General features: G+C 38.3%; 1 protein-coding gene across 13 annotated transcripts in view; it reads right to left on the bottom strand.

The window, feature by feature from the left end:
- TCF12 (transcription factor 12) overlaps nucleotides 1–24,987 on the bottom strand; it is a 158,667-nt gene that overhangs the window by 7,688 nt on the left and 125,992 nt on the right. For 6 of the 13 annotated variants that reach the window (XM_084532345.1, XM_084532355.1, XM_084532356.1 and 3 more), the window contains 11 exons: nucleotides 22,809–22,914; nucleotides 21,488–21,627; nucleotides 21,012–21,156; nucleotides 19,537–19,601; nucleotides 15,177–15,255; nucleotides 10,491–10,564; nucleotides 9,480–9,551; nucleotides 8,561–8,767; nucleotides 2,590–2,704; nucleotides 1,572–1,743; nucleotides 33–265 (listed from right to left, as the gene is read on the bottom strand). In XM_084532345.1, the coding sequence (XP_084388471.1) occupies nucleotides 33–265; nucleotides 1,572–1,743; nucleotides 2,590–2,704; nucleotides 8,561–8,767; nucleotides 9,480–9,551; nucleotides 10,491–10,564; nucleotides 15,177–15,255; nucleotides 19,537–19,601; nucleotides 21,012–21,156; nucleotides 21,488–21,627; nucleotides 22,809–22,914 (1,408 nt within the window). The remainder of the gene's footprint in view (nucleotides 1–32; nucleotides 266–1,571; nucleotides 1,744–2,589; nucleotides 2,705–8,560; nucleotides 8,768–9,479; nucleotides 9,552–10,490; nucleotides 10,565–15,176; nucleotides 15,256–19,536; nucleotides 19,602–21,011; nucleotides 21,157–21,487; nucleotides 21,628–22,808; nucleotides 22,915–24,987) is intronic. The other 7 variants (XM_084532352.1, XM_084532349.1, XM_084532346.1 and 4 more) reach the window with 5 other exon arrangements.

Here is a 24,987-nt window from a genome sequence, read left to right on the forward strand (position 1 = left end):
AAATTGCCACAGCACAACAATGGGCTACTCACCTCTCACTTGTTGCTCTAGACTGAGGATGACTGCCACAGCCTGGTGAAGAATAAGCAGTTTTGTCTGTGGTTTTTCACTCTTCAGATGAAGCTGACACATTCGGCCAAGTTCTTTAAATGCCTCGTTAATATCTCGTACACGCAAACGTTCTCTAGCATTATTTGCCATTCTCCTCTCCTTTTCTCTTTCTATTTTCTGCTCTGGGTTTAAATCCTCATCTTCATTAGTACTGCTGCAAGAAAGTGTAAATAGAAGTATACTGAAATTTCACTTTTACTTCAAACAACTCACTGTGCTAGTTCAAAATTCTTAGCTGATGAAATTAAAACTTCTTCCCATTTATTCTATTGTATACTGAACTATAAATAAGCAAAAAAAAGTTAGAAATTAATGCTTAAGTACTCAAAGTAATTCTTGTCACTCCTGTAATTTCCAGAAAATAAATGTTCAATGGCTTCTGCCTGAAGAATATCCACACAATATTGTCTACAGATGGCAAATGCTTCCAGGAAAGTACAGCGAACGTGTTGTCCCCTTGAAGCAAAAGAAATACCTTAACTACTGCTTTATTCAATTACTGACACATGTTCAAATAGTTAGAGATACTCAGCCATCTTTTCAGGTGAAGAATAAATCATTTTCAACCAGTAGCTTTTGCTGGTTTCCAATATATTAGCTTATACAAAAAGGTATTCAAGTAGTTTTCAATTTAATGCGCTTATTGAAAAACATTTTAATTTTGTTAAAGATCTACCTGGTCAGTTTGAAAACTTTTCTTTCTTTTAATGTCCAAGATAGGGCTGAACAGTTATATTCAGATTTTTTTTTCATTTCACTTAAAATTATTATATTAAGTCATGTAGCTTTTTTTTCCCCCCCACATATGGGACTGTTCATTCAAGTCAAAAACTGCTACAAAGCCTCTTCTCCACTAAAATTAATATCCTAAAATGTCATTAAGCAGCTATGATGGTAGAGACTCCACTGCCTGTGGTTGCAAGGTTCAGATTGTTCATTGGTATCTCAAATTTCAATGCTTGTATCAGGCCTATCAGGCAGATCCAGAAGCATTTTACCTGGTGTGAGTTCCAGTTTTTTTGGTCTGTGGTTTGAGAAGGGAAAAAGAGTTCTGAAATTGTACGTACATGTCATATTCACCCCAGTCCACAGTTTATCAGGCCACTGTTCTCCACAGCTACTGGCTCCCACTTAGAAGAGGAGCCCTGGCCTAGGTACAAGGATTACATGTCTTGGACGCTTCCATCCTCTACACTGGCCGGGACTGTCTCAATCTTTTATGCTAGTTATCTCTATAGGCAAGGCACTTACACAACGGAATGCATAATTTTCAGGTGATTTTCCTGGAAAAAAAATCTTCTATTCAAATAGATACAATTACTGTAAGCTGTCTTTTTATTTCATATGCACAGAGGTAATGCAAAAGCTTTAAAATAAACTTACTAAACTTAAAGACAATCTACAACTTACACAGAGCGTTAATTAAGCACCAAATCCATTAGCTCACGTCAGTGACCCACCTTGTTCTGCCTCTAGATGAAACCTTGATATCCTTCTGGGAGGACTCATCATCTGATTTCATGTCATCCGATGAGGGGGGTTCATGTATATTTTCATCCTTCTCCTTATGTTCAGACTTGATTTCTGTTGGACCTATAGCCACAGACTGGCTCTGCAAGCCACCTGACAACGCTGCAAGCAAACAGATCAGTGTGACTATCAAAGGAGTGGAGTATTTCTCCCTGTCACAGAACCTCAAGCAGATATTGCAGATGGCAGGCCAGAACACAGCAAGGAAGCCAACACAAGGAACCATGCTCTGGTAACAGAAATAAAAGAGAGAGCCTGGTAACACTGCTGTATTTGGACACATGTCACGAGGTTGTAAAGGAATTGTAATAATCAAGAGTAGCTTGACCAGAGAAAGACACTGTAAAATACAGAAGGTCATTCTGCAAAGTAAGAAAATTTGCACCTCGGGTCTGGGCTGCAAATCTAAGGGCACAGCTGCACTGACAGAGGCTTGGGGCTAGGCCAAATCTGCAATACACATCCCTAAATGGAGCAAGCATGTTAATGAATAAGCTGACTTCTGTTTCCTATAGCTTACTTCTTTAGGCTAAAAATTGAGCGAACTGTAAACAGTTGTGTGGAGAGACTTCCTTTTATTGGTCAGATTGAAATCAGTCATCAGCTCACTCTGCAACCCTCCTGGCTGATTTGGAAATGGCTGCCATGCTGCAAACGGCATTACGGCATCTCAAGCTATAAGGCAGCTGGAACGCAAAGCGTTCTACTGAAACTATACAGGGACCAGTCCAACACGGGGATGCCCTCCACGTTTTTGCAGTAATCCCTAACAGAGGTAGTTTATAGGATTTAAAATTGAAGTTAATTCTCATTTCTCAATGAGAAATTAACTACTTATGTTCCTATCCCCCCCTTTCTGTATTGATTCACATTTACCAAGATCTACAGCCTCCCTGTCTCCAGATTAATCCTGACACCACTGAGCATTTAATATTGTTGGAGAGTTACCTCTGTAGCTTTCTTGTGTTTTATGATTTAGTTCTGTGCTCTGAGCAGAAACTGAACTGGGAAGAACTGAATGGTTGCTGTTGAGGCTGACACTTTCTTCCCGATGAGTCCCAACCTAAAGAAAAACAAAGCAAACATTTCAATTAAATACGTGATTCAAAGAAACAGTCCCAAATGAAAGTTTAAAAGACCAAGTATTTGCTGGATTAGAGACCAGAGTTCAAGTTTTACCTCAGTAAGGGTGAGATTTAGTTGAAAGATGCTGTTACACTAAACCACTTGATTACAGCATATTGGATTAAGCTGTGCTTCAAACAATGACCAACACCTGTCTGGAATAATGTAGCAACCTAACAATTTTTTTCATTATTATCCCACAGATCACTGCAGAACTTTATTCTTGATTTATACCTGATTATAAGATTTGATTAACATTAGATTGCTTTAAGCTATTATGACCATCAACTGCAGTACTCCTAAATTTTTGATCCTTTAATGAAAATCACAAGGAATAGTAATTTTCACTGCTTGTGAACGTGTGCATGTATACATATATGTACACACACACTTAAATATAGAAACACACATTTAAAAAAGAAAACAACATCTCCTCACTTCCTGATTACTAAAACAGGAGTAGGAAAAAAATGCATCTAATTTCAAAATATTACTTTATTCACTTTAATATTTTTCCTCAGCTAAACATATTGGGTCTAGTTCCATAACTGAATCTTATCATATGAAAATAATCCAGGCATCTAACTATTCTTACCACCTGCTGCACATAATATATAATTTCTTTCGTAATACAACAATTAAATTTTTAAGAAGTATTGAGAAGAAATCGTAAAAAAATCTCAATCTTACAAGAACTTTAATAAATTATACTTATGTAATGTAGCCATGAGTGCAAATACATGGCTTGAAGAGGCAAATTTATTTTAAAAAAAGCAACAATCCTGCTGCTCAATACAGAATACTGTTATCGATGCAAGCATCCATTAAAAGAATACCATTCTTTAGTCTGAAAATGGAAGAGGTAAAGACAAACTGCCTGAATTTAAATAAATTGGAATATGGGCCATTTAAAGCTTTTGATTCCTAAAGAGACAAAAGTCCTTTAAATATTTATAACATAACCAACATAATGCAATTAAACAGTTAAAAAAAAAAAAAAAGAACAAAGATGAGGGATTCTACTATTATTTGTATAGTTACAAGAATTGGCTACAGATGAAGCTTTTTATTGGAACAGTAGCAAACATGTCAACTAGAAGATTAAGCCTTTAATTAAATAGGTTTATTGCCTGGAGTTACACATGAGAACCACTGTTTTTCAATAAATCCTTCAATCCTAGTAAACTGCTGAGCTTTGAATCCCTCTTGAGTAATTAATGCAGCTTTTACCTTTCATGTCTTAGTATGGATTTTACCCAGAGAGAGATAAATACCCTTATGCAAGTTTATCCTTTGTTTAATACACACTCGTTCCTGTAAGCTAACACACACGAACAAGAAAGGAAGGGGGGGGGAACGGGACCACCCCCTCCCAGCCCTGCCAACCCACAGCTCGGATCAGGTCATTCCGGGCTGCTACAGATTCTGCAGTTCTGAGGAAAGCCTCGCACACTGCAGGGTATCTGTGCTTTTTAAAGTACGTTTTATCTTCCGTTATGCCCCAAGCTTTGTTTGCGGGACTTTCTAAGGGACACGATCCTCCCAGCTCTCGTGAGCGTCTGGAGCTGCCCAGAGGAAGGAGCAGGACCGGACTCTGGCAGCCTGCGCGAGAAACCCTTCCGAGGGGAAGGTGAACTCGCGCTCCCTGCAGCTTCCAAAGCCCAGCCTTTTGCTAGCTCTGCCCCTCAGGTTGTGTTTTATTTTGTTCCTCCGGTCACGCTTAAGTCCCAACACATGAGGGTGCTTTTATTCAAGCTAGGAACTATTCATCACTTTGAGGGCAGTTTCCCCCCCACCTCCAAAACCTTAATCTGGGGGGAGGGGGGAATACGGCAAAAATTTCTTAAAGCTGCACACAAACCTAACAGCTGCCAGAACGCTGGCAACTCGCAAATCTAGAGCTAATCCAGAAGTGACAGAGTAACAAATCATTTCGGAGAGAGGCAGAAAACAGATCAGAAATAAAAACTGAATTCAAGCCCATGTCGTGGCTCTTTGGAAGAGCTTTACAAATTCCAAGCATGCAGCTTAGATCAATGAGGTTTATAGGGGAACCTGAGAGCTACAATGCTACTTGACCTGAGCACCACATCCTTTTTTTTTTTTTTTTTTTTTTTTTTTTTATCTCCTATCTCCGACGTCCTAGATCCTGCCCCCCATGGTGGCCCTGCCCTGCTCCCCCGGTGCCCGTTTGCCCCCGCAGCAGCCCCGGGCGGCACTGAGGCCCCGCAGCCCCTGCTGCGACCCCCGGGCCCCGCGGGGAAGGCACGCTCGAAGCCACGTCCCCGTCCCGCATGAAGCAGCACGGCTTGCAGAAAGCCTGGCAGCACGGCAGACAACCTGCAGACGCTCGGACACAACATTTAAGAAGTGCACGACTTCTTCCAGTTGAGTTAAGCAGTAAGATTTGGGATCTAAACCGGAAAATGGGTGTTTTGGACAATTAAATAAAAACTGGACAGAACTCAGCGACTGCTGAGACCCTGCTGCACGGAGAACTCAGTGACGTGGCAAAATGAAATCCTTTCTCCTGTTACCGTCAGCTCTGCAGCTCGTGCTTCTGTTTGATTACTGATTTTGAACTTAGCAATAAAAGCTTTTGTGAACTGGCAAAAAGCATCAGTCACGGTCATGAACATCATTTGAACTACAGCAAATACCAGGAAGACAAGCAAAAGGGCTCTGGAACCCGGGTTTTTACACTTGGGGCAGCTCTAAGAGAAATACGAGCGCTGGAGGCACGAGCAGAGGCCGGTGTGGGCAAAGCAGCTGAACTGCCCCTGGTGCCTTTCCGCTACAGCACATAGGGGCAGGCGGAGGGAGAGCACCACTTCGCTTAGATTCCTGTTGTACCTGGAAAAAAAAACCCTCTAACTTGAGGATTGAGTTTCATCCTTAACTGAGTTTCCAGGCCCTTTATTTATTTATTTTTAATCAATTCAGGCTGTTCTTTTTCCACTGTATTGCAGTGACAAATAAAAAGCAGCTTGAGTAAGAACAAAAAGAGTATTACTACTTAACTTTCCAATAATACATGAAATAAAATACAAATCAACTTCAAAGGCCACTTAGCAAATATTTGATGAGTTTGAGATATTAAAAATCTATTTGAATAAGTCTAATGGACAGCCCAGCAAAAAAGAAAACAAGACCATTCAGAGTGAACAGGAAATGAAGTCAACTAGAGTTTTAAAATAAATCTGGCTCAAAAATTAAGCAAATGTTAAAATAAAACCATGTCTGGTTACACTAATTACATAAAAAGGAGTTAAATTACTCATTTCCTAGCTCCTTCTGCCAAGATCATCTTCTTCAAGGGAAATTAAATTTATTTTTCTATTTTTTCTTGTTGCTAAAGAACAAAAGTGTTTTGTATAAAGATATCTCCCCCTCAAACAAGGAAGTTTCATTTATTGCTAACTCCCACTAAACACTTAGTGACCAAAAAGCCCTACAAGCACATCAAATAAACCAAAACAGGGAACCAAGCTTATCGATGTTGAAATTTCTGTTGGCCAATACTAAGTATTTTCTAAAACTTCATGGCATGTACTCTAAAATAAAGAGGAATTTAATTTCTGAAAAAAATCTTTTACAGGTCTGTTTGTGAGTCAAATTTTCTGCTCTTCTACATTTTCAATCTCAAGAAAAGCAAGTACTAGAACAACTGCACTTGGAAATGAATTGAGAACTGAATACTTGGAGAATTACACCTCATACTTCTGGGGCATCACCGCAATGCAGTTGTCCCTAATAAAACCAGTTACTGCTCCAGCCAGCTGTGCCAGCCTCTGCTCTGTACATAATTCAGGACTCCATCCTAAATCGTGCTGCGATCCTGTGATTGCAAATGATGTCAAAGGGCGCTCTTTGGGGACTGGGAAAGGCCACAACAGGATGCCTTTTCGTGGAGCCAATTTTTCTGATGTAACAAAATTAAGGTTAATCCAAGAAATTCTTTAGCTGACTCACATTTTAAGACAAAACAGATCTGCAAGTTTGTTTCACCCAGTAAGGATACATACAAAAGCAATTTTATTTTTTTTCAGTTTCCCAAATAAGTGTATTTCTGACACGCAGCAAGCATCCTTCAATTAAACTGCAGATCAATCACTACATGAAAACCAAGTCTACACTACATTTAAATTACACAACTACATTAAACTACAGCAGGCCAAGGAGCCTTGATTTGTTTTGGAGAGTCATTTCCTACTGTCACCTATTTTAATCAAAACTGAGTTGATAAAAAAAAATGATCACAGCTTAGTCTAAAACAGAAACAGAGATTTATGTACATTTGGGCATTATGTATATCTGACTTAGCAGCAGCGTGAGGAGGTTTCACAAGCCAGAGAACAATTTTGTCACTGCAAGTTTCAGTCACTCATTTTACCCCCCACCATTAAAACCTAGGAAAAAAAGGTTTTCTTTTGTATGACTAAATTTCAGAATACTGCAAAAACTTTCCCTTTAATAGCATTCATTAAATACTAACTATGAGGCAGCACTAAAAAAATTCTGAAGTATTTACATATCATTTCCTTCATTACTAAAAGCAACTGTGAACTTGTATTGAAACCTAAAGCTGGATATGCCATTGGAAAGTACCTCCTTTCCCAAACGTCCCCAAACACACACAGCTTATAGAAAGTAGCCAGTTCTTTTTGATGTTTACTGCAGTGGTTCTGAAATTAATATAAATGGATGTGTGACGTGCGAATAGGAGAGCCTGGAACTAATTCTGTTTTATAGAATACAAACCCTTCAGCAATTGGGGTACCTAATTATTTTGATGATAGGTGAAATTTTGCCTTGATCACACAGTACCCAGCTGTGAATATGTTTTATAACAGAAAATTTCACAGCATGTAACTGGTCTTTAAAATTACACTGTAAACATGCAAACACATGGCACCACTAAAATAAGCATGTTTTTAAAAAGCGTTTTTTCCAGTAAGCATTCTGAGAAAGGCTGAATGAAAAAGAAGAAAAATGTAAGTAAGCAGCTCTACAAAGAAATTTCATTTACTATGTAACTCTTTTAACGTATTTCTGATCTATGGAAAGATTAACTACATTTTTCCAGAATAGCTCACATTTTTAAAGAAACTAAAAGAGATGGACTGAATTATTTAACTCTTCTTAGGGATTAATCTAAAAGTTGCTTCCTCTTCATTGTTACTTACACTACAGCTGTGCTCAAACTCCTTTTCATTTAGGAAAAAAAAGTTTAAATTTTGTGCCTGCACACACTATGGTTCCACATTCCAACAGCTTCCTCCCAGTCCTCTGCCAGCATCTGCTATTGAAGACTAGTTCCAATTTACAATAAACAGCTTTTCCAGACCAGAACACTTGAAATTCAGTCCTTCTTGACTGCTTTTCCCATTCAATCTCCCTATTCACCATTTCAAGGAGAAAACTGTTCTGCCAATTATTACACATCTGGAAAAAATGCATGTATAAGCTGAAATGCTCTCAGCAGAAAGTTTCAGCTTTCTGCATATGGTCACAGCAGGATTTTATGGGCCACTGACCAGGCCAAAGTCTAAGTTTTCCCATCTTTCTCTTCCCCCTCATTTCTGCCCACCCCTCACCCAACCCTCTAATTGGAAACCCATAGCAGGTGCAGGTTGCCTGCCACCTTTTCCTCTGTGAGGATCACTAGTAGTTTTTTTCTTGATAGATATTAATCTAACAGTACAGTTTTTAACTCAACAGGCTCCACGATAACTTAAAAGCATCAGCTGTAATTGCCCGGCACAATTATATACACGTTTAAGAACATCTTTACCATTGATGCTTGTCTGTTGGTTGTTACAAGGCTAGATGCTCCATAATTTGAGTTCAGGCTCCCAATTGGCCCATTGTGGGATGGTCCCAGTAAGCTATGTATGTCTCCATGGCCACCTGATAGACTTGTTGAAGGCCCCACAGCATGATTTCGTAGTACATGAATGGCATCATCGAGTCTGTCCAAGCGATCCTCCATTCGAGACTGCTGTTGGGATTGAAGAGGAACACCAACAGTCATTACTGAACAAATCTGCAGATTCATTACACTGGAACAGTTTCTACCTTGGAGACATTAAAGACAGAAGATGAAATGCAGTATCAAAAGACTTCAAAAGCACCTACCAGCACTACAAACAAACAGGAAAAAGAAAAGGTATCTGGAGATTTTGCTTGAGATAGCATTCATTCCACAAATAGGTGGCAGCTTTTAAAGTGAAGCTTATTATAAGGTTAATGTTACTTAGCTTCTATTACATGGCATGAACAAGAAAAAAGGAAGTACTACAAAACAAGCTGTCTAATACAGGACAAGAAATAATGATCATAAAATCAGCCTCACCACATTGGTAACAATTAGGAGAGGCTGTGGCTTTTTGAGAAGCTGTATTACAAGAAGACTGGACAAAAGTTATTGTTTTTCTAAAGCTGATCTTTGAACAGATTAGATATCTCAGAAATAAAACCAAATTCTATATGCTACTGCAGAACAGGTCTCTGTCTTAGATTTACTTTTATTTAAAGAGACCAAAAAAAAGCAAAGCAAAACATTCTGACATTGCAGCTCTCTAGAAACTGAAAGAGCAGAATGCTGGAGTCAAAAGATGGGTCATATGCTACACTAATTCAAGTTTTAATGGGGAATCTGAAGGAAGCATTAATTGAAACACAAAAAGGCACCATCTAAAGTGAAATAGTACCTCACAGACATCCTTTAAGAAGGACATTGCATCTTGCAAATGCTCGTGAAGTTGCTGTTCAACTCGATTTTTCTGGCAAAGTCAAGACAGAACAGGAAGCAAAGCACAGGTTAAGATTAATTCAAAAAAGAGGTGAGGAAACAGCTGATGTGCATGTCAGCAATAAATTGTTAGTCAAGTTAATGCAACAGAAATCTGATTATATCAAGATAAGAAAAGGCTAATATTTAACACTGCAGTTACGTTAGGATTCTAAGATGTACATATCAATTACATTTAATTGCAAAAATATTGAGAACTGATTTAGCTTAAATTTATTCTTGTTAGACAGGAAAAAAAAAAAAAAAAAGAAATTGTATCTGTGGAAACTAGAAATATTAACAGGTGTGTAAAACCTCTCAGTGTTCTCTCGAAATTTTCCCCTTTTCTTCCCAATGCTGTATCAGAAATTTAAGATATTAGTCAGTAACTTAAATCCCCTGCTGAATCTTCAAATCCATCATAGTTTACAATACTGTAGATTATTTCCTGTTTTGTTTTTTTTCTGAAAAATGTTTCACTAGTTAATAAATGAACATTCCTCAATAATAATAATAATAATAAAAATATACTAATACTTTAATGACAGTGTAATGAAAACAAGCCCAAGGGATTACCATTTCAAGGAGAGTGGGGGAAGGACAAGTAAATGCGAAGGCATGAAGTCTTTATCTTTTCTGCAGACTGAACTTTAGATAAGAATTAGCTATGGATTTGTGAAAAGGTACCAGAATCTCATAACAGTGCTTTAGCACCAGCTGTCCTCAGCACAGAAGCCTCATGCCCAAGGAACAGATGGTGAAAGACACACCCTGCACGTCTTATATTGTTCAACTGAACAGGCCATTTGTTAGCAAAGAATTCATTTGTAATGCTATCCTACTGCTTCCTTTAATGATATGCAGGATTTATACAAAAAGAAGCCTTCAACTCTTAAGTAAGAAGTACTATGCTGCTTTCAACAACTCTTACCAAGGAGTGTAGAGAGTTTTCATAGTTTGGAGATGAGGGGGCTTGTCCTCCACTCCTAGACCACTGACTGGCACCTGTCAAAATCGTCTAGGTTAAGTCACAGATTTATGCAGCATAAGCAGGAAACAGATGCTATATTTCTTAACATAATTAAAACCAACATATTCTGCATAAAGGTAAGCCAACATATGGGTTTACAGAGGAGAACAAATTCCTTCATTCTGCCTTATTAAGGGATAATTATTTTTTTTATCCTGGCATCTGTAGGCTTAGACACATGATTGATGACAAAGCAGTGACATCTTCAAACTACTTCAACGTTAAAAAAAACAGAGTAAACAAATGCACATAGTACTTTAAATACCTGTCTTTTGCAAATCTCACCACAAGAAGACTGCTGATTTCTTTTTTTCTTCAGATTATGTTCATTATATGTAAGCATATCTTTAACAGCCTTACAATTTACATTAAAAATATGTAATGAAATCAAATGGACACAGAATCAAGAATAACTGGAAAAACATTTTCATGTGACACCCCTCTACGAAAGAGGAAAACTTAAAACTAGATCTAAAAGCTCCTCTATCTTGTTTACTTTTCTTTTGTACAATTTCTACTTCTCCATTTAGAAAAATAAATTTCAGTTCATAATGCATTCCAAGTTTAAAAGAGTAAAAGCACACACAAGTTATTTCCATTCCTTACTTCAGATATACTCAAGGCAAATTGGAACAGATTTCATTTCAGTTTAAGAATCATCGTGCAAAGCCGTAATTATATACGTTACCTATACACTGCAATTTCAAATACATATCAATTCTAATCTGAAAAAAAACTTATCATGTAAAATTTAGATATAATTACATGTGAAACACAATAACAAAGCAGTACTTTTAAACAAAGCTTGAAGTAGTACGATATGTATTTTTCTCACCAACTAATAATGCATCTTTTATAAAGATACTACATGAAATTCTATGTCCATTAGAGACAGCTTCCTTTCAGCCATACAAATGTAATAATAAAGCAATTACATTAATAAATTATGGACATACAATCCAAAGCAGCTCATTAAAGGAAGAGCCTGTGGGCTTGTTCTTTCAATAACAGCCAGAACTCTATGTCTGGAAAACTGGGAAAAGGTTTAATAACATTACAGTTCCTTTGTTCAGAGAGCTGCAAGTAGTTACCTTTTAAAGAAAGCGGTTTCCTTAGGAGAAGGAATAAAGCTTGCATGGCCATTAAAATACTCAAATGTTTCTTTTCCAATTAAAAAATAAAAATAACATGTCTCCAGTTTCATAGAAGACCAAAGCTGCTGTAACTGCGCTCAAATTCTCTTAAAATACAACTACTTCAGTGAGTAAGGTTATAATTACAAATTTTCACTTCGCACAGCTACTCGGGGTCTGGATGTACAGTCTCCCTCTGCATTATTGTCACTCCTGAACTTGGAAATATTGCCTGGAGTCCAGCTTATTTTTGCAAAGTAGTAATGAAATAGCTTAAGAATACACTGGCTCACTGCAATGTTTGAATTGTTATTTGGTTAAAATCTCATCTTTAGAGACAAGACCACAGTTACGGCTTTAATGAGCGCTTGCTGCTAACAGCACTGGGTATGCTACTTCCTACAGCAAAGCATCCGCTGAATATTAAGCAGAAAGGCAAACTGTTAAGAGCAGAAAACAAGTGACAACAGTAAGCCTGTGCACCTAGCTTGATGGTGATTTTTTTTTTAATGGAAAAAGGTACGATTTCCTTAAGGAAAACACAGAGGAAAACTGAGTGGGACTTATCACAACAAAAACAGAAATCCAAACCAAACCCCAAACTCAAACGAACAACCCGAAGGCAACCTGCAGTTTCTCATCACACCTCTAGTAACGCCAGTGCGCTTTGCAAGCAGTGGCAGATTCTGTTTCCATGTCTGTGCAGGTTGCCAGATGGCACTGATTTCCTGCTTTCCTCATTCCACTCCCCCTCACAGAAGTTTGTGCATGAAATCCACCAATTATGTTAAAAAGCATCCTGGCACCACAAGCCCTGCAATTAACAACTGCAGCTTTTAGCGCAGCACCAACATAGCAGCATGAAAAAAAAACAAATAAGCCGGGCAAGTGTTAGGATTTACAGGGGTCATCGATAGTAATCACTGTAGTATTGTTCAACCCCTCAGAATCTGCCCAGCCCTAATCCCCTTGCTCCCCTTTCAAACAAACACGCAGCAGAGGCGGCAAGGGGCTGCTTCTGCATCCTCCAAACTGCCCCAACCCCTCTGAATACCTCTGATCCTGGGAGAAGATTCTTAGAATACCACGGCTCCCACCATCCCAATTTGTATATAAACTTCACATACGCATCACTGAAACTTGCATAGTTTTAACGATCGTGTAGAAGTTAAGCTCTAAGCCTGCTTATGTAAAATTAGAAATTAAATGAGGATACTTGGGGTTTTTCATCCTGTTGTCCTCAAGGCTTTTACTTCAATTAATAAAAAAAAATGTTAGTCCTGATGCATGCTAAGAAAAAGTCAGTAACAAAACTGCCAAATACTACAACATCAGCTCATACACTTAAATGTCTCACTAAGCTGCTACCTCCCTACTGTAATTTACAGTTGAGGAATAGATGAAGCAAGACTTAGTCAAAGCGAAAATACTGGGAATGCCAGGTAAACAAAGAACCAACTGTAAAATCAGGAAAATCACCATGAAGAACAAAATGCTCCAAACTATATTATTTTAGTATACATAGGACATTTGTTTTACCTGCAACAACTTTTTGGGTCAGGACAGAAAATGGCTACCGGGAGTATAAATAACAATAGATATAGTAGTAATTACTTTACACTGTGCTTCACTGTGTTCTTAGCGACTCATTTGAGAATAAAGATAAAAGTCCAGATTCATAAATGAGGGTAATTAACTACTGGAGCAATTTACCAAAGGCTTGATAAATTCTGTATCACTGAAATTAAAGGCGGCAGAGAAGAGGGGAGGGTGTGTAACAGTAAAGCAGACGTTAAGTTTGTGGCTGAGAAGGATTTCAGTATTTGCTTTTATAAACTACTGTCTTAGCCACCAGAATCCAGAGTAAAGAATGCAAATCAATGTGCAAATTGTTGAGTTTTATGTTTGATGGAGGTTCCAACAAAGGCATCAACAGACAAAGGGAAACCCCACATTTTAGAGACCTCAAAACCCGCACTCTAAAAATATAATTTAGGTAGCTCTTTCATGCTCTAATTTGCGTGTGGTATCAAGTCAGGGAACTTAAACTGGGAGCTTCAAATTGCAAATACTTTGTGGCTAGAAGAAAAGTTCCAACATTTCAGAGCTATTTACAACATTTGCTTTCATGCTAGCAAGAAAAGAATAATTTTTTTCTGGTCTGACCTGCCTTTTCAGCACAACAAGGATACACAAGACATTTTTGTCAACAGTAATCACTAAATCAAAAACCCCATTAATCCCATCATTACTCAATTTAACATGGATTTTCCAGTTACAGGAAAAATGCCCAAAGCAGCTGTTCAGGTATGCCATGTCAGATATTCACTAATCCATTAAGTCCACAGAAAACCAGAACAGTCCTCGTTAAACACTGGCGAAATACAAACGATGCAAGTTTTGAGTGATGTTATATACACAGATACGCATATTCATACATGTATGCATACGATGGTACTTTGCATGCAATAACTTTACTGATTTTTTCATCTAGATTACGTAAGTTTTCTGCTAAACTCAGTGTACATCTTTCACTACAAGTTAATTCTATTAAAAAGAAAACAAAAAACAACTCCTGCAGAACAGTGACCAACAGGCAGGCACCCGTAGGAATATGCTAAGCAACAGAGAATGGGAAATGTTTTATAAACTTTAAATTGAACTATAGGAAAGAACAGGGTTAAAGTTACATCATCTTGCTTGTAATTCTAGTTCTTTGTTAAACAACAAATTTAAGTCAATGGAGCTTTCACAGTCCTCTCTGTATGGAGAACAGCTGTTCAACTTTTACTAGACAGCTGAGGCCACAGTGTCTGTGAAAGCTGCACTACCCACTAATAGCTGTAGGCAGCTGCCCACAGTTCATCTCCACGCTGGAATGCTTCTTTCCACATTCACACCAGTAACACACAAAGCACAGGTGACAGAGGTGGCTGCAATACAGCACATTTATTTTGAAAAATGCCAGAAATTCTTCTCCTGTAGAATAAAAGCATTCATGAAAGATATGAATGAAAAGCTATCCTGTGTAAAAGATGGATGCTCTCACAGACTACTCTATTTTTCAGAGAGGGAACAAACACCTGCTGTGTTTCTCAATGCAAGTTGCCACAGTTTTTACATCTAGTTTCAAAAACTAACAACAGCAACAGAAACAACAAATAACTCATTGCTTTCTCTCCAATGGTACATATCTGTCCAGACATTATCATAGCTATGATGGTATACGGTTACTCAATGTTTTCAAAGATTGTTTTAGTAGAGCTAATTTTCAAAGCCAGTTGCCAGGATTTAAGCGAATGCTCATAACAAAATATTTACAAATCTAGATCCAGTGCAACGGAAAAATAAACAAAATATAGAAATAATTACTCAAGGAAGCTACTGCTGATTTCATGGTGATTCCAAGGAGGCTGTGTTCAAAAAAAACAAGTTATTGACAAATAATCTCTACCTGTAAGAGGCGATGGTGACCCAACTGGTGTTGATGGATTTGATGGAAAACTACTGCTGGTATGATCAGGAGAATAAATCTAAGAACAGAAAAGATGGTTTTATATCAGTACATGTCAGAATACACAGTACAAGACCTGTGCTTTACTACGTTCTGAAAACATCTAGAGAACTTTTGTCAAAAAACAACATCTAGAGAACTAGTTGTCAAAATAATCATAGCCCATATTTGATAATGACACAAAATTAGATGTAGAGCTTAGTGATATGATTTAGCGGAGGACTTGCTAGTGTTAGGTCAGAGGTTGGACTCGATGATCTTGAGGTCTCTTCCAACCTAGAAAATCTGTGATTCTGTAACAATCGGACTTCCTTCTACTTTACCAATAGCATAAACTACAGCTTTTTTTTTTTTTTTTTTTTTTTTAAATCACAGAAGGGGAATTATAAATGAGTTAACAGTATACAGATAATTACAACAAACAGACCTTCACAAAATGAGGAAAAAAAACTTCCCTTAAGAGAGACAAGATTTTATCAGTCACATTCATCTAAAAATTAAAATTAATTCTTCACAAGAGAAAATGGGGGGAAAGCACTCAGCCCTCATTACTACTGGTGCCTCTCAAATAAAAGGCACCCGAAATGTTGTTGCTGTTTCTACATATTGCAGCACATACAATTTTTCTCTCTTATTTCTGTATCAATTGCTCCCTTAAGATACTAAATCTCCAACTGCAACAATTTATTCCTTGCTATTAATGTCATAAAAAGTCCTGATAAAAATACAAGACACAACATTCAAAGTTTTAATCTGAAAATTTCAAGTCTCCAGAAAATCATTTTGCAAAGGGAATTAAATAGGTTTAGAAGCTAGCTTTGGACTTTAGAACATATTTTTTATGGGTTACCAGTTCAAACCTGTTTTACTTGAGCAGAGACCGGAATTTGTTAGTCATCAGATGGCAGTTTAAAAAAAAAAAAAAAAAAAAAAAAAAATCTTCACTGGCAGTGTGGCTGATGTCTCTTCACACAGACAATATGACAGTTCAACATTTAGCTGACAATAAACCGGGACTTGGTTAAGTTGCATATTGTATTTTGTGAAGTGACAGAACCAGGACCCAGAAAATCACCTGCTTTGTCCTGGCCTATCACACATTAGAAAAGACCATCAACTCCCTAATGGCAACGCCTCATCCCTTTCACGCATGCTACAAAAATCATACTTAGGAGAACAAACTACATCACTATAAAAGAAACCCTGGTCAGGCACTCAGTGCCAGTCTGAGAACTGTCGAGCTCCACAGACAAACAAAAAGATATTGAAAAAATAAAATTCTGTCAGAATAACAGAGGAGCTCACGCTCTGTTTGGAACTGATTGTTTTCCAGCACTTCACCTGCCCTTTTTATGTCGCTGTATTTTATAAGCAGCAGCAGCAGCCGCAGTAGAAGAAGCCACAAATAAAACCCGAAGTCAGAATTCATCCCGCATGCAGTCCCTGGCTGCCGTACTGTTAAATGACCAATGATGAACAACCCTGACACCTTCTGCCAGGCTTAAACGGTAACATGACTCATTTTACTGCAACAAATGAGACTCCTCCTCCCATCAGTCATGGTCCATTCCAATCAGCAGGGTGCCAATATGCCAGGGTCTAATGAAAAGGCGCTTAGACAAAAGCCACACAATTGAGAGCCTGCAGAGCCAAACCTCAGAGCTGTTAGTCCAATTTTTTAAACACTACAGTGTACATTTCAGTTAGGCTTTGTTATGCTAATGTTATTGAGTCTAAAGCAACAAAGAAACTTAATTCATGAATTACTTTTAGAAGTCAACTTCCCTACATTTTCTTTTCTTTTGTTAGGGGACCAGTGGCTATTTAACTACCCGATGGTACAAAGGCCTCTACCCTGGTTCTGAGGTAGGAATCAAAACATTAGTTATCACAAAGAGCTCTGATATCATCAACAAAGTTAAACAGTCCTCCTGTTTGATCTCCTCTAAATTAAAGACCAAGTGTTTTGATTTGGCATTAGGCAATGAAATAAACCAGATGTTTCTCCTGCCATATAACCCTCCATGGGCACAATCTTAAAGGGTTATTGTCTGGCAAATGTTCAGGGAAACACATTAGAAATGGCACGAATACCCAGATTTTCCTTTCTTTCTATCTATACTAGTTCATTATCCAAACTAATGCATAATCCACAGGGCTTTGGGAACTTTGTGTAAATACTTTCATGTACAATTCTCTTTCTTGCCTACCCTGAGATTAAGACCACAATTATCCAGGCTTAAACCTAAAATAAAAGAACCTTTGCAAATGTATTATCTGGCCTTACATGTTTAATCACATACTATTCTGTATGGTCTTTAATACCTAAACTGAAGAACAAATGTCGTATCCTCTGATGTTTCGCACATGAAAGGCCTATTGTAAGATGTGCACCAACAGCATTTTAGAACTAGAAATTCCTCTCGGCAGTTGCAGCGGTCGCGCTCCAAATCCTAGCAGAAAGCCGGACCGTGCCTTCGCCAGCAGAAGCCCGGCCAAGTGCAGCATTTAACTGAAACTTTGTCCGACCGGACAAGCACCCGCGGCTTGCTACCCAGCGGGCTGCAGGGCAGGGGCAGGGGAGCTCCCTCCGCCCCGCAGCGGGGCCGGGCGCGCTGCCCTCCCTCCTGAAGGAGCCCAGGAAGCGTGCTGGGGGCGTGCGTGTTGGGGCGCGGGGGGAGCAGATGGATGAGGCGAGGGATTTGAAGTGTGCAGACTATGGCATGCACTGATAGAGCAGATGGAATGCATCACCATCAGCTCCGACAGAAATGATTTATGGAATGACCTGGCTGCTCCTGCCAGGCAGCAACACGGGATGACAGAAACAAGTTTCTATGACAACCAAAGCCCACCCACCAGTTAGATTAAACATTTCTGCCCTGACTTCCACTCCCAATACATTTAGAATTCTTCTCAAAACACAGCCTAGATTTCTCAAGCTAGGGACTTGGGCAAAGATACCTGGGGATCTTTCAAATAGGAAAACAATAAAAAGACAAGAAAAAATGTTAAAAAAAGGAGAGCAATGGAAAACATCACCAAGTCCCACAGGTCTTGCTGGCCGACACGTCAAACTTAACACAAATTTTGGTCGGGCTGCAGAACAACAGACATCCTAAAACATCTGTAGAGTAATGGACAGCCTAAAGTGTGAAAGCATTGCATTTCCAGGAGCCAAACTGATCCCAGTTCTTTTCTGACAGGTCTCAAACACACAAAAAGGAGTATTAGCTGCCCTCTGTGCTGTGTGTTGTTGTATACTTGCTGAAGCCCCGAAAGCAACAGAGACAACATTTTTCTCCTTGAAGCCAGCAGGTCACAGTTCTCCTACCCAATATGGACATTACAGCCATTATCAGATCTGGTGATCTTTTAACATTTGACCCTTTGAGGGATGCAGAGTAATAGGATCTGCACGACTATGCACATTTCCATTTGCTGGTAGGAGGTAAGAGAAGCAGAATGCAACCCAGGAACGGTCTCTGTTGGGGCTGCATAGAAGTCACTTATTTCTTTTGAATCAGTCTATTTTCTAAGCACAAGTAGTACAAAGCGCTTCCCCAGTCACCACTTATAAGTCTGAAAATTCTCATATAATGAGAGTCAAGTCAGATACCGAATACAAGACCTATTTTCAAAACAATCTGTATCAATTAATTACCTTTTCATAGAAATTATTTCTTCATTTAACTGTATTAATACAGAAGTAATCACTGTAAATACACATATGTAAACACAGCATTACACTGTTAGCAGATCGGAGACACTTGCAATGTTTTACATGACTCCAGCAAGGGTTAAAATTCAAACTTTATGCACATGTAGCATTTTAAAACCTGTTCCATAAGTTATAGTTATACAAGACAGCATTCAAAACCTCTCAGTTTTATAAGGCCACTGAGAATGCATTTTGAACCTTGAGGCAAGATGTGCTGTAAGAGTAACATTAGAAATATATATATATGACTAACTAGAACTCTATAGCAAAGAAAAAATTGAAATCTAAACTTTTTTATTATTATCTTTTACTTGGTATAAACAACTTTCTTTTTTCAGGAGACCAAAAAATCTAGGACAAATGCTGTTTAAAAATTAAGTCAAAACTTGTCTTCTACAAATAAAAGCATTGTTTTTCACTTGCCGTCTTGTGGATGATTATCCTGTATATGACATAGTACATTATCTTCACACATGGCCCGCCTCTCCCCCCGAATTTGATATTACAAAATGAACACAAATAATGAAAGCTATGATCAAAATACATCATTTCAGATCTGAACATTTAACTTTTACTCACAGATGCCAATGCCTTTCCAAGCGCATCACCTGTCTGTGAGCTTCCAGCACCATTTCCTCTGTTTCCTGTAACATGGAAAGCAAACCAACACTTATTTTTCAAGCTGAAAATCTCTTTCCTTCTTATTTTATTCATCACATACAGTTGAACAACCACTGTTTAAATGGAGATTCTGAGGAAGCCAGTGTGAACAGAAGCAGTTCTCATTGTACTTCAAAAATTTCGTTAAAACAATACATATGCTCTCCTCTTAAAAGTCAAACACAGTATCACCATAATAACTTAAGCACCAACAAGTATACGTGGTTAGAAAAAAGACCAAAATTGCCATCTAAGATCACAGACTGATTTCAATGAAATGTGAAGAGAAAATAGAAATACTAATTATATCATTGCAGCTTATTCTTAAACTGCTATCACTGAAGTGCTGTACATTTCATTAACTCTAGAAGCTGAATGCCCTGAATAGCTCCTTGCACATCTCCTTGTTCCCTTGCTCTAGTTCCCTATATTATACTCTCATGTTTATTTTAGAAAATCCCTGAAAAGATCTTAACCACCAAGCTTCTGCCACTCCTGTCATTAGTTGCACGTCAGCAGCTTGATGTGCCCTTTTGCTCCAAACACCAAAACAAGAGAATGTCTGAAGACCTAAACACATTATAAACATTATAAACACAGGAAGGACCTGAATCCTTTGAAATCTGTATAAGATAGACCCTCTAAAGTGAATCTCGTTTCTGCAATAATCAACATCTAATGTCAAAAAAAACTTATTTGATGTGAATGTGAACCATTCAAGACAGAAACCAAATCATCCAACACTTGCCATTTAAAATGTATTCCCAAATCCAAGCCAATACAGTCACACTAACTAAATTCTGCTTAGTTAAAATGAAGCCTAGTGCAAATCCCATCAAACTGAAAAAGGTCACCTACAACCATTTAATTTCTACATCTGTATCTAAATAGATGTAGTGCATCATTACATCTACAATCTTCAGGGGAAAAAAAAAAGAAAAGAACAAAAGGCACATTGTGAATACAGGAGGCATACATTTTATTTCTTCTAACTCTTCCCAAGCTGATCAAAAGGATGAGGAAGGAAGGAGATCAAAACGTGTCATACTTAAGAAAGTACAAGGAACAGCTCATCATACTACATTTTGTGCTTTCTAGGCAAGCACAGAAGAGGTTAAACCAGCCACCATACTGGCTACTCAGTAATCTCCAAATCAGTTAAGGGAGGAATTTATGATACAGTTTATAAAGCTCCCTGAAGCCCAAAGAAACAGCCTTCCTGCCTTTCTCCAGCACAGTACATTGGGGAAATGGCAGCTCGGAAAACTGTAACACCAGTACTACTTATATGAACATAATTTATTAACTTGGTGCATGTTGCAGTCCTAAATTTCATTTTCTTGTACATTAAAAAAAAAAAAAGCAGGAAGAACAATGCAGGAAGAATTTTTTACCCAGAATATTATCTGATCCGTTGACAGGTGGAGTGTGTGAGGCAGCTACATAAGGTGAACTGCTGGTACTGCCACGATGGAAGCTAGACATTGGAGGAAGACTGGCATTTATATCTGTAGGTGAGACTGAATGCGGGGGATAGCTCTAGAGAAAAGAGAAACAGACATAAAACATTGACTTGTCTTTAAATAAATGTTGATATTTTAAGATATTAAATACACAACAGCCAGCTCTTTATTAAAGAAAGGGACTTATCCATCCTCTGAACAGACCACCACACAGACACAACTTGTACTTAGACAACAAGCATAAATGAAAGAACGCTATTCTGGCATATTAAGTCAGAGTAATGACTTTTCTTTCTGACAACTGAGTTTTTAACTGATATTCATGAGGAGCAAACGAAAAACAAATTCCTGTAAATGAGATCTCCATATACAAGCACGACTACATTAACCCACGCTGCAGAACTTACCAAACGGTCATGTGTGTGCAGGCTGCCATAACTGCTGGACTGGGACATGTGGGACGAGGAGCCTCCCAGCATTCCACCGTAGCCAGGCTGGCTCATGCCATTGGATGAACTCCAGAGGTCAGAAGAGTTGTGGGTCCCATCTTTTTTTTTTTTTTTTTTTTTTTAATACATACACACATATTTAATAACAAAGAAAAAAAAAGAATACATTTCATGAAGAGTGGTATTGAATTCTTTCTTTTACAAAATTATTTTAAAGGAATACATGGTTCAGCTACTCAGATGAACATCAGCAGGAAAATGGTGGCTAATTTATACCGTGTCTCCTATTTTTCTATCGCCACACTGTTCCTATATTTATAAAAAACAAAACAAAAAAACAGCAGAGGCTTTATAGCTGAAATGCAATCCAACCACAGCTGAGAAAATACCAAGTACTTCTGCTAATTACGCAGACCTTCAGTAGGGCCAGATTTATATCAAGAGTGTTGATAAAAATTCCAGACTAGAAGAAATAATAAAAAGGGGGTGGAAGGGAGAGAAGTTTGGCTAAGCAGTGCTCATCATAAACATACAGTGCAAAACATCTATTAATCTAAAACAAGGAACTTACAGTCTAAAATACCTTAGTACCATAAAAATATGAAAACATTTCATAATAGGAGATTTAAGCAACTGAAATTACTACATTACGTAAGCCTTAAACCCAAGCATATCAATGCAGCTTTCCTTCTGCAGTACAAACTGAAGTGCTCTGTAAATTCCCGTACTTAGAGGCCATGCTTTCAATATGCTCCAAAACCCCATCAGACTGCAGCATGAGCTACTTGTATGACGTGAGGCCAAGGAAATGAATTCTGCTCTCATTTTGTTCAATTCAATCCCCGCCCTCCCCCCCCCCCCCCCTTTTTTTTTTTGCATGCTGGATACACAAGCATTTGAGCAGTTGGACTGTTAGCTGATATTCTACAGTCAAATTCCGGAACAGTCAAGAAACCCTCACCTCATTTTTCTCTATCACTCCAGTGTGCTGCTCTGAAGCCCCTACAAATCAAAGGATGGGGGATTCTGTCCATCTGGCCTGGTGTATAATCCCCTTAAATTTCAGTCCGCAATTAATGTCATGAGAAAAACTTTAAATCAACAGACAGCTCCCTTCATCTAACTGTTTTAGAAGTATATAAAACTTCGCCGTAAGATCTAGAACAGTATATATCACCTTTAAGTTTCCCCACTCATTCTGTGTAGCAGTGGCTAACTTCAGATTCCTGCCTAAAGGACAAGTTATACCTTACCCATATACTTAAATCTTTTTACTTACCTTGCATAAAGAAAGTGCTAGCAAACATACTGCTTGGTGGCTTAGGAGACGGGTAACTTGGAGATTCTCTGTTGAAATCATCAGAACTTGGGGATGGTGCATACACCTAAATATAGGAAAGCAGTAAAAGCATTTTAGTAATATTTGGGTGTCATACATTAAGAAACCCAGAACAGCATACACACGCAGAAAACTAAATAAAAAAAAGAACAGTGTAGCAAGCTGCAGCATTTGTTGCCCTTGTTTTATTTGCTTTTTAGCAAGTTGCCACAGTACAGTGGAACTACAGTAGAATGATCCCAACAACACGCTTTCTGGTGTGCCAACTCAGCCAGGTGGCCTGATAAAAGCTTGAATGCTGATTTTGCTTTCTAAGTGCATGACTCGCACAGACTTGTTGCTCAAGATAAAAAAAAAAAAAAAAAAAAGCAGCAAGATAAAACAACTGGACCCCAAACAAATTTACTTTAAAACAACTCAATGCCTGTTTGAATATTTAACTAGCTGGCATCCCAACAATCAGAAAGAGAAAGAACATCCAGTGACAAATGGAAGGACTTTTAACGCAACTGTTTTACCAACCATTCAAAAACTTGCACCCCTTTGTAAAGTCATCAAAAATAAACGTAAAGCAAGACTTGCAGAATAATCTTCTAACTGCAACACCAAGCTAGTTTTTTTTTTTCACGCTGGCCTAGCATTAAAGAAAGCCAGCGGCATTCTTTTTTTCAGTGTAACAACACACTGGAATGACTAATCTCGACCTGCAAACAATTTTCTTAACAAATTAAAAATTTTAAGAAGCCAAATAAGCAGAACGCTTAAAAGTTTCCACTGTAGTGACCCTAAATATATGTATGTTTGCACGCGCGTGTAAAGCACATTCAGGACTAATTCTAATCAACAAAGCCGGCATTCAGGCTCAAGGACTCGACCCACAGTCCTGTTTTCTCTAAGCAATGCTCTTTCTCCGTAACAGTAACGTGGTCAATATACCAAATACTGCAATATGACTAGCATAAGCTGAAAAGATGTATTAAAAGGGGCAAATTAATAAAAATGGTAGCACCAAACATCCAAGTGCAACACGGAACCCAAATCTTTTTTTGCTACAAAGTAAAAAATGCAGGACTTCTATTGGTAAATCGTCCACCTTACTTGTAAACACAATGCTTCAGATAAAATAAACACCCTTTATTAAGAATAATTTTAAAACTTCACAACCCAGAGAGCACACGGTGCCCTAACACTCAGCAGTGCACATTCCTATCCTTTCCGATGCAAATACAACCCTACATCTGCATCTGCAACGTTCACCTCTCTCCTTTCTTTGCGGTACCCGGTGTTTACCAAGCAAGAGAAGGGAGAGGAAAAACAAGCCAGCCAACAAAAAAGCCAAGTCTGCTAAAAGAGAACTATTGTTCCCTGCAAGGGTGAATGTTCTGATACGGATATTTAGAAAGTGAAGTGGGTAAGTCCCTGCCTTCATTTGCATACCAATACCCCTCCTCCCTACTCCCAAATGCTTTCCTAGCCTGCTGTTGTCAGACCAAATGGCTGGGCATGTGCCTGCAGACAGCACTCCTTTATATTAGGGGGCTGCTTTACCACTCTCCGAGACTCGTTTTACATCAACAGAATTTCAATAAAACCCATCAAGCTGCAGTACGATGGCATCAGCGCAAGGGCACAGGGAACTAAGCTAGGGCACGTTTGCCGATACAAACCGCGCAGTGAAACCAGCAGGTAACGAGAGAGCTGATAAAAAGGAGTCAAGTGCAAAACTTGGGACTTTTAGCTGCTGCATGTTTGTTTTTAAATTTGAATTTTGAATCAAAATAGAGGGGGAAAAAAAAAAAAAAAGAAAGAAAAGCTATTTTAGGAAAGAAAGCCTATCCGAGGAGCTTTTGTTCAATATTTTACTTGCAAATTTTAGATTTCTCGAATAAGTGTAAAATAGAGATGCTCATCAAATCTGAGTGACAGAATGACAATACGTTATAAGCAACGTTAGCAGTACATATGTATTTACTATATATGATGAATGCATGTATATTCCCTGCCTCTGACATATTTTAACAGAAATGTCACTCTGTCAAATTGTAAATACTCACAGTCGTAAGACTGCAAACATATTAGGCAAAATTGGGCTTAATTTACAAGTTCTGCTGTGCAGAAT

The sequence above is a fragment of the Aythya ferina genome (assembly GCF_964211825.1).
Source record: "Aythya ferina genome assembly, chromosome: 11".
Classification (NCBI taxonomy): Eukaryota; Metazoa; Chordata; class Aves; order Anseriformes; family Anatidae; genus Aythya; species Aythya ferina.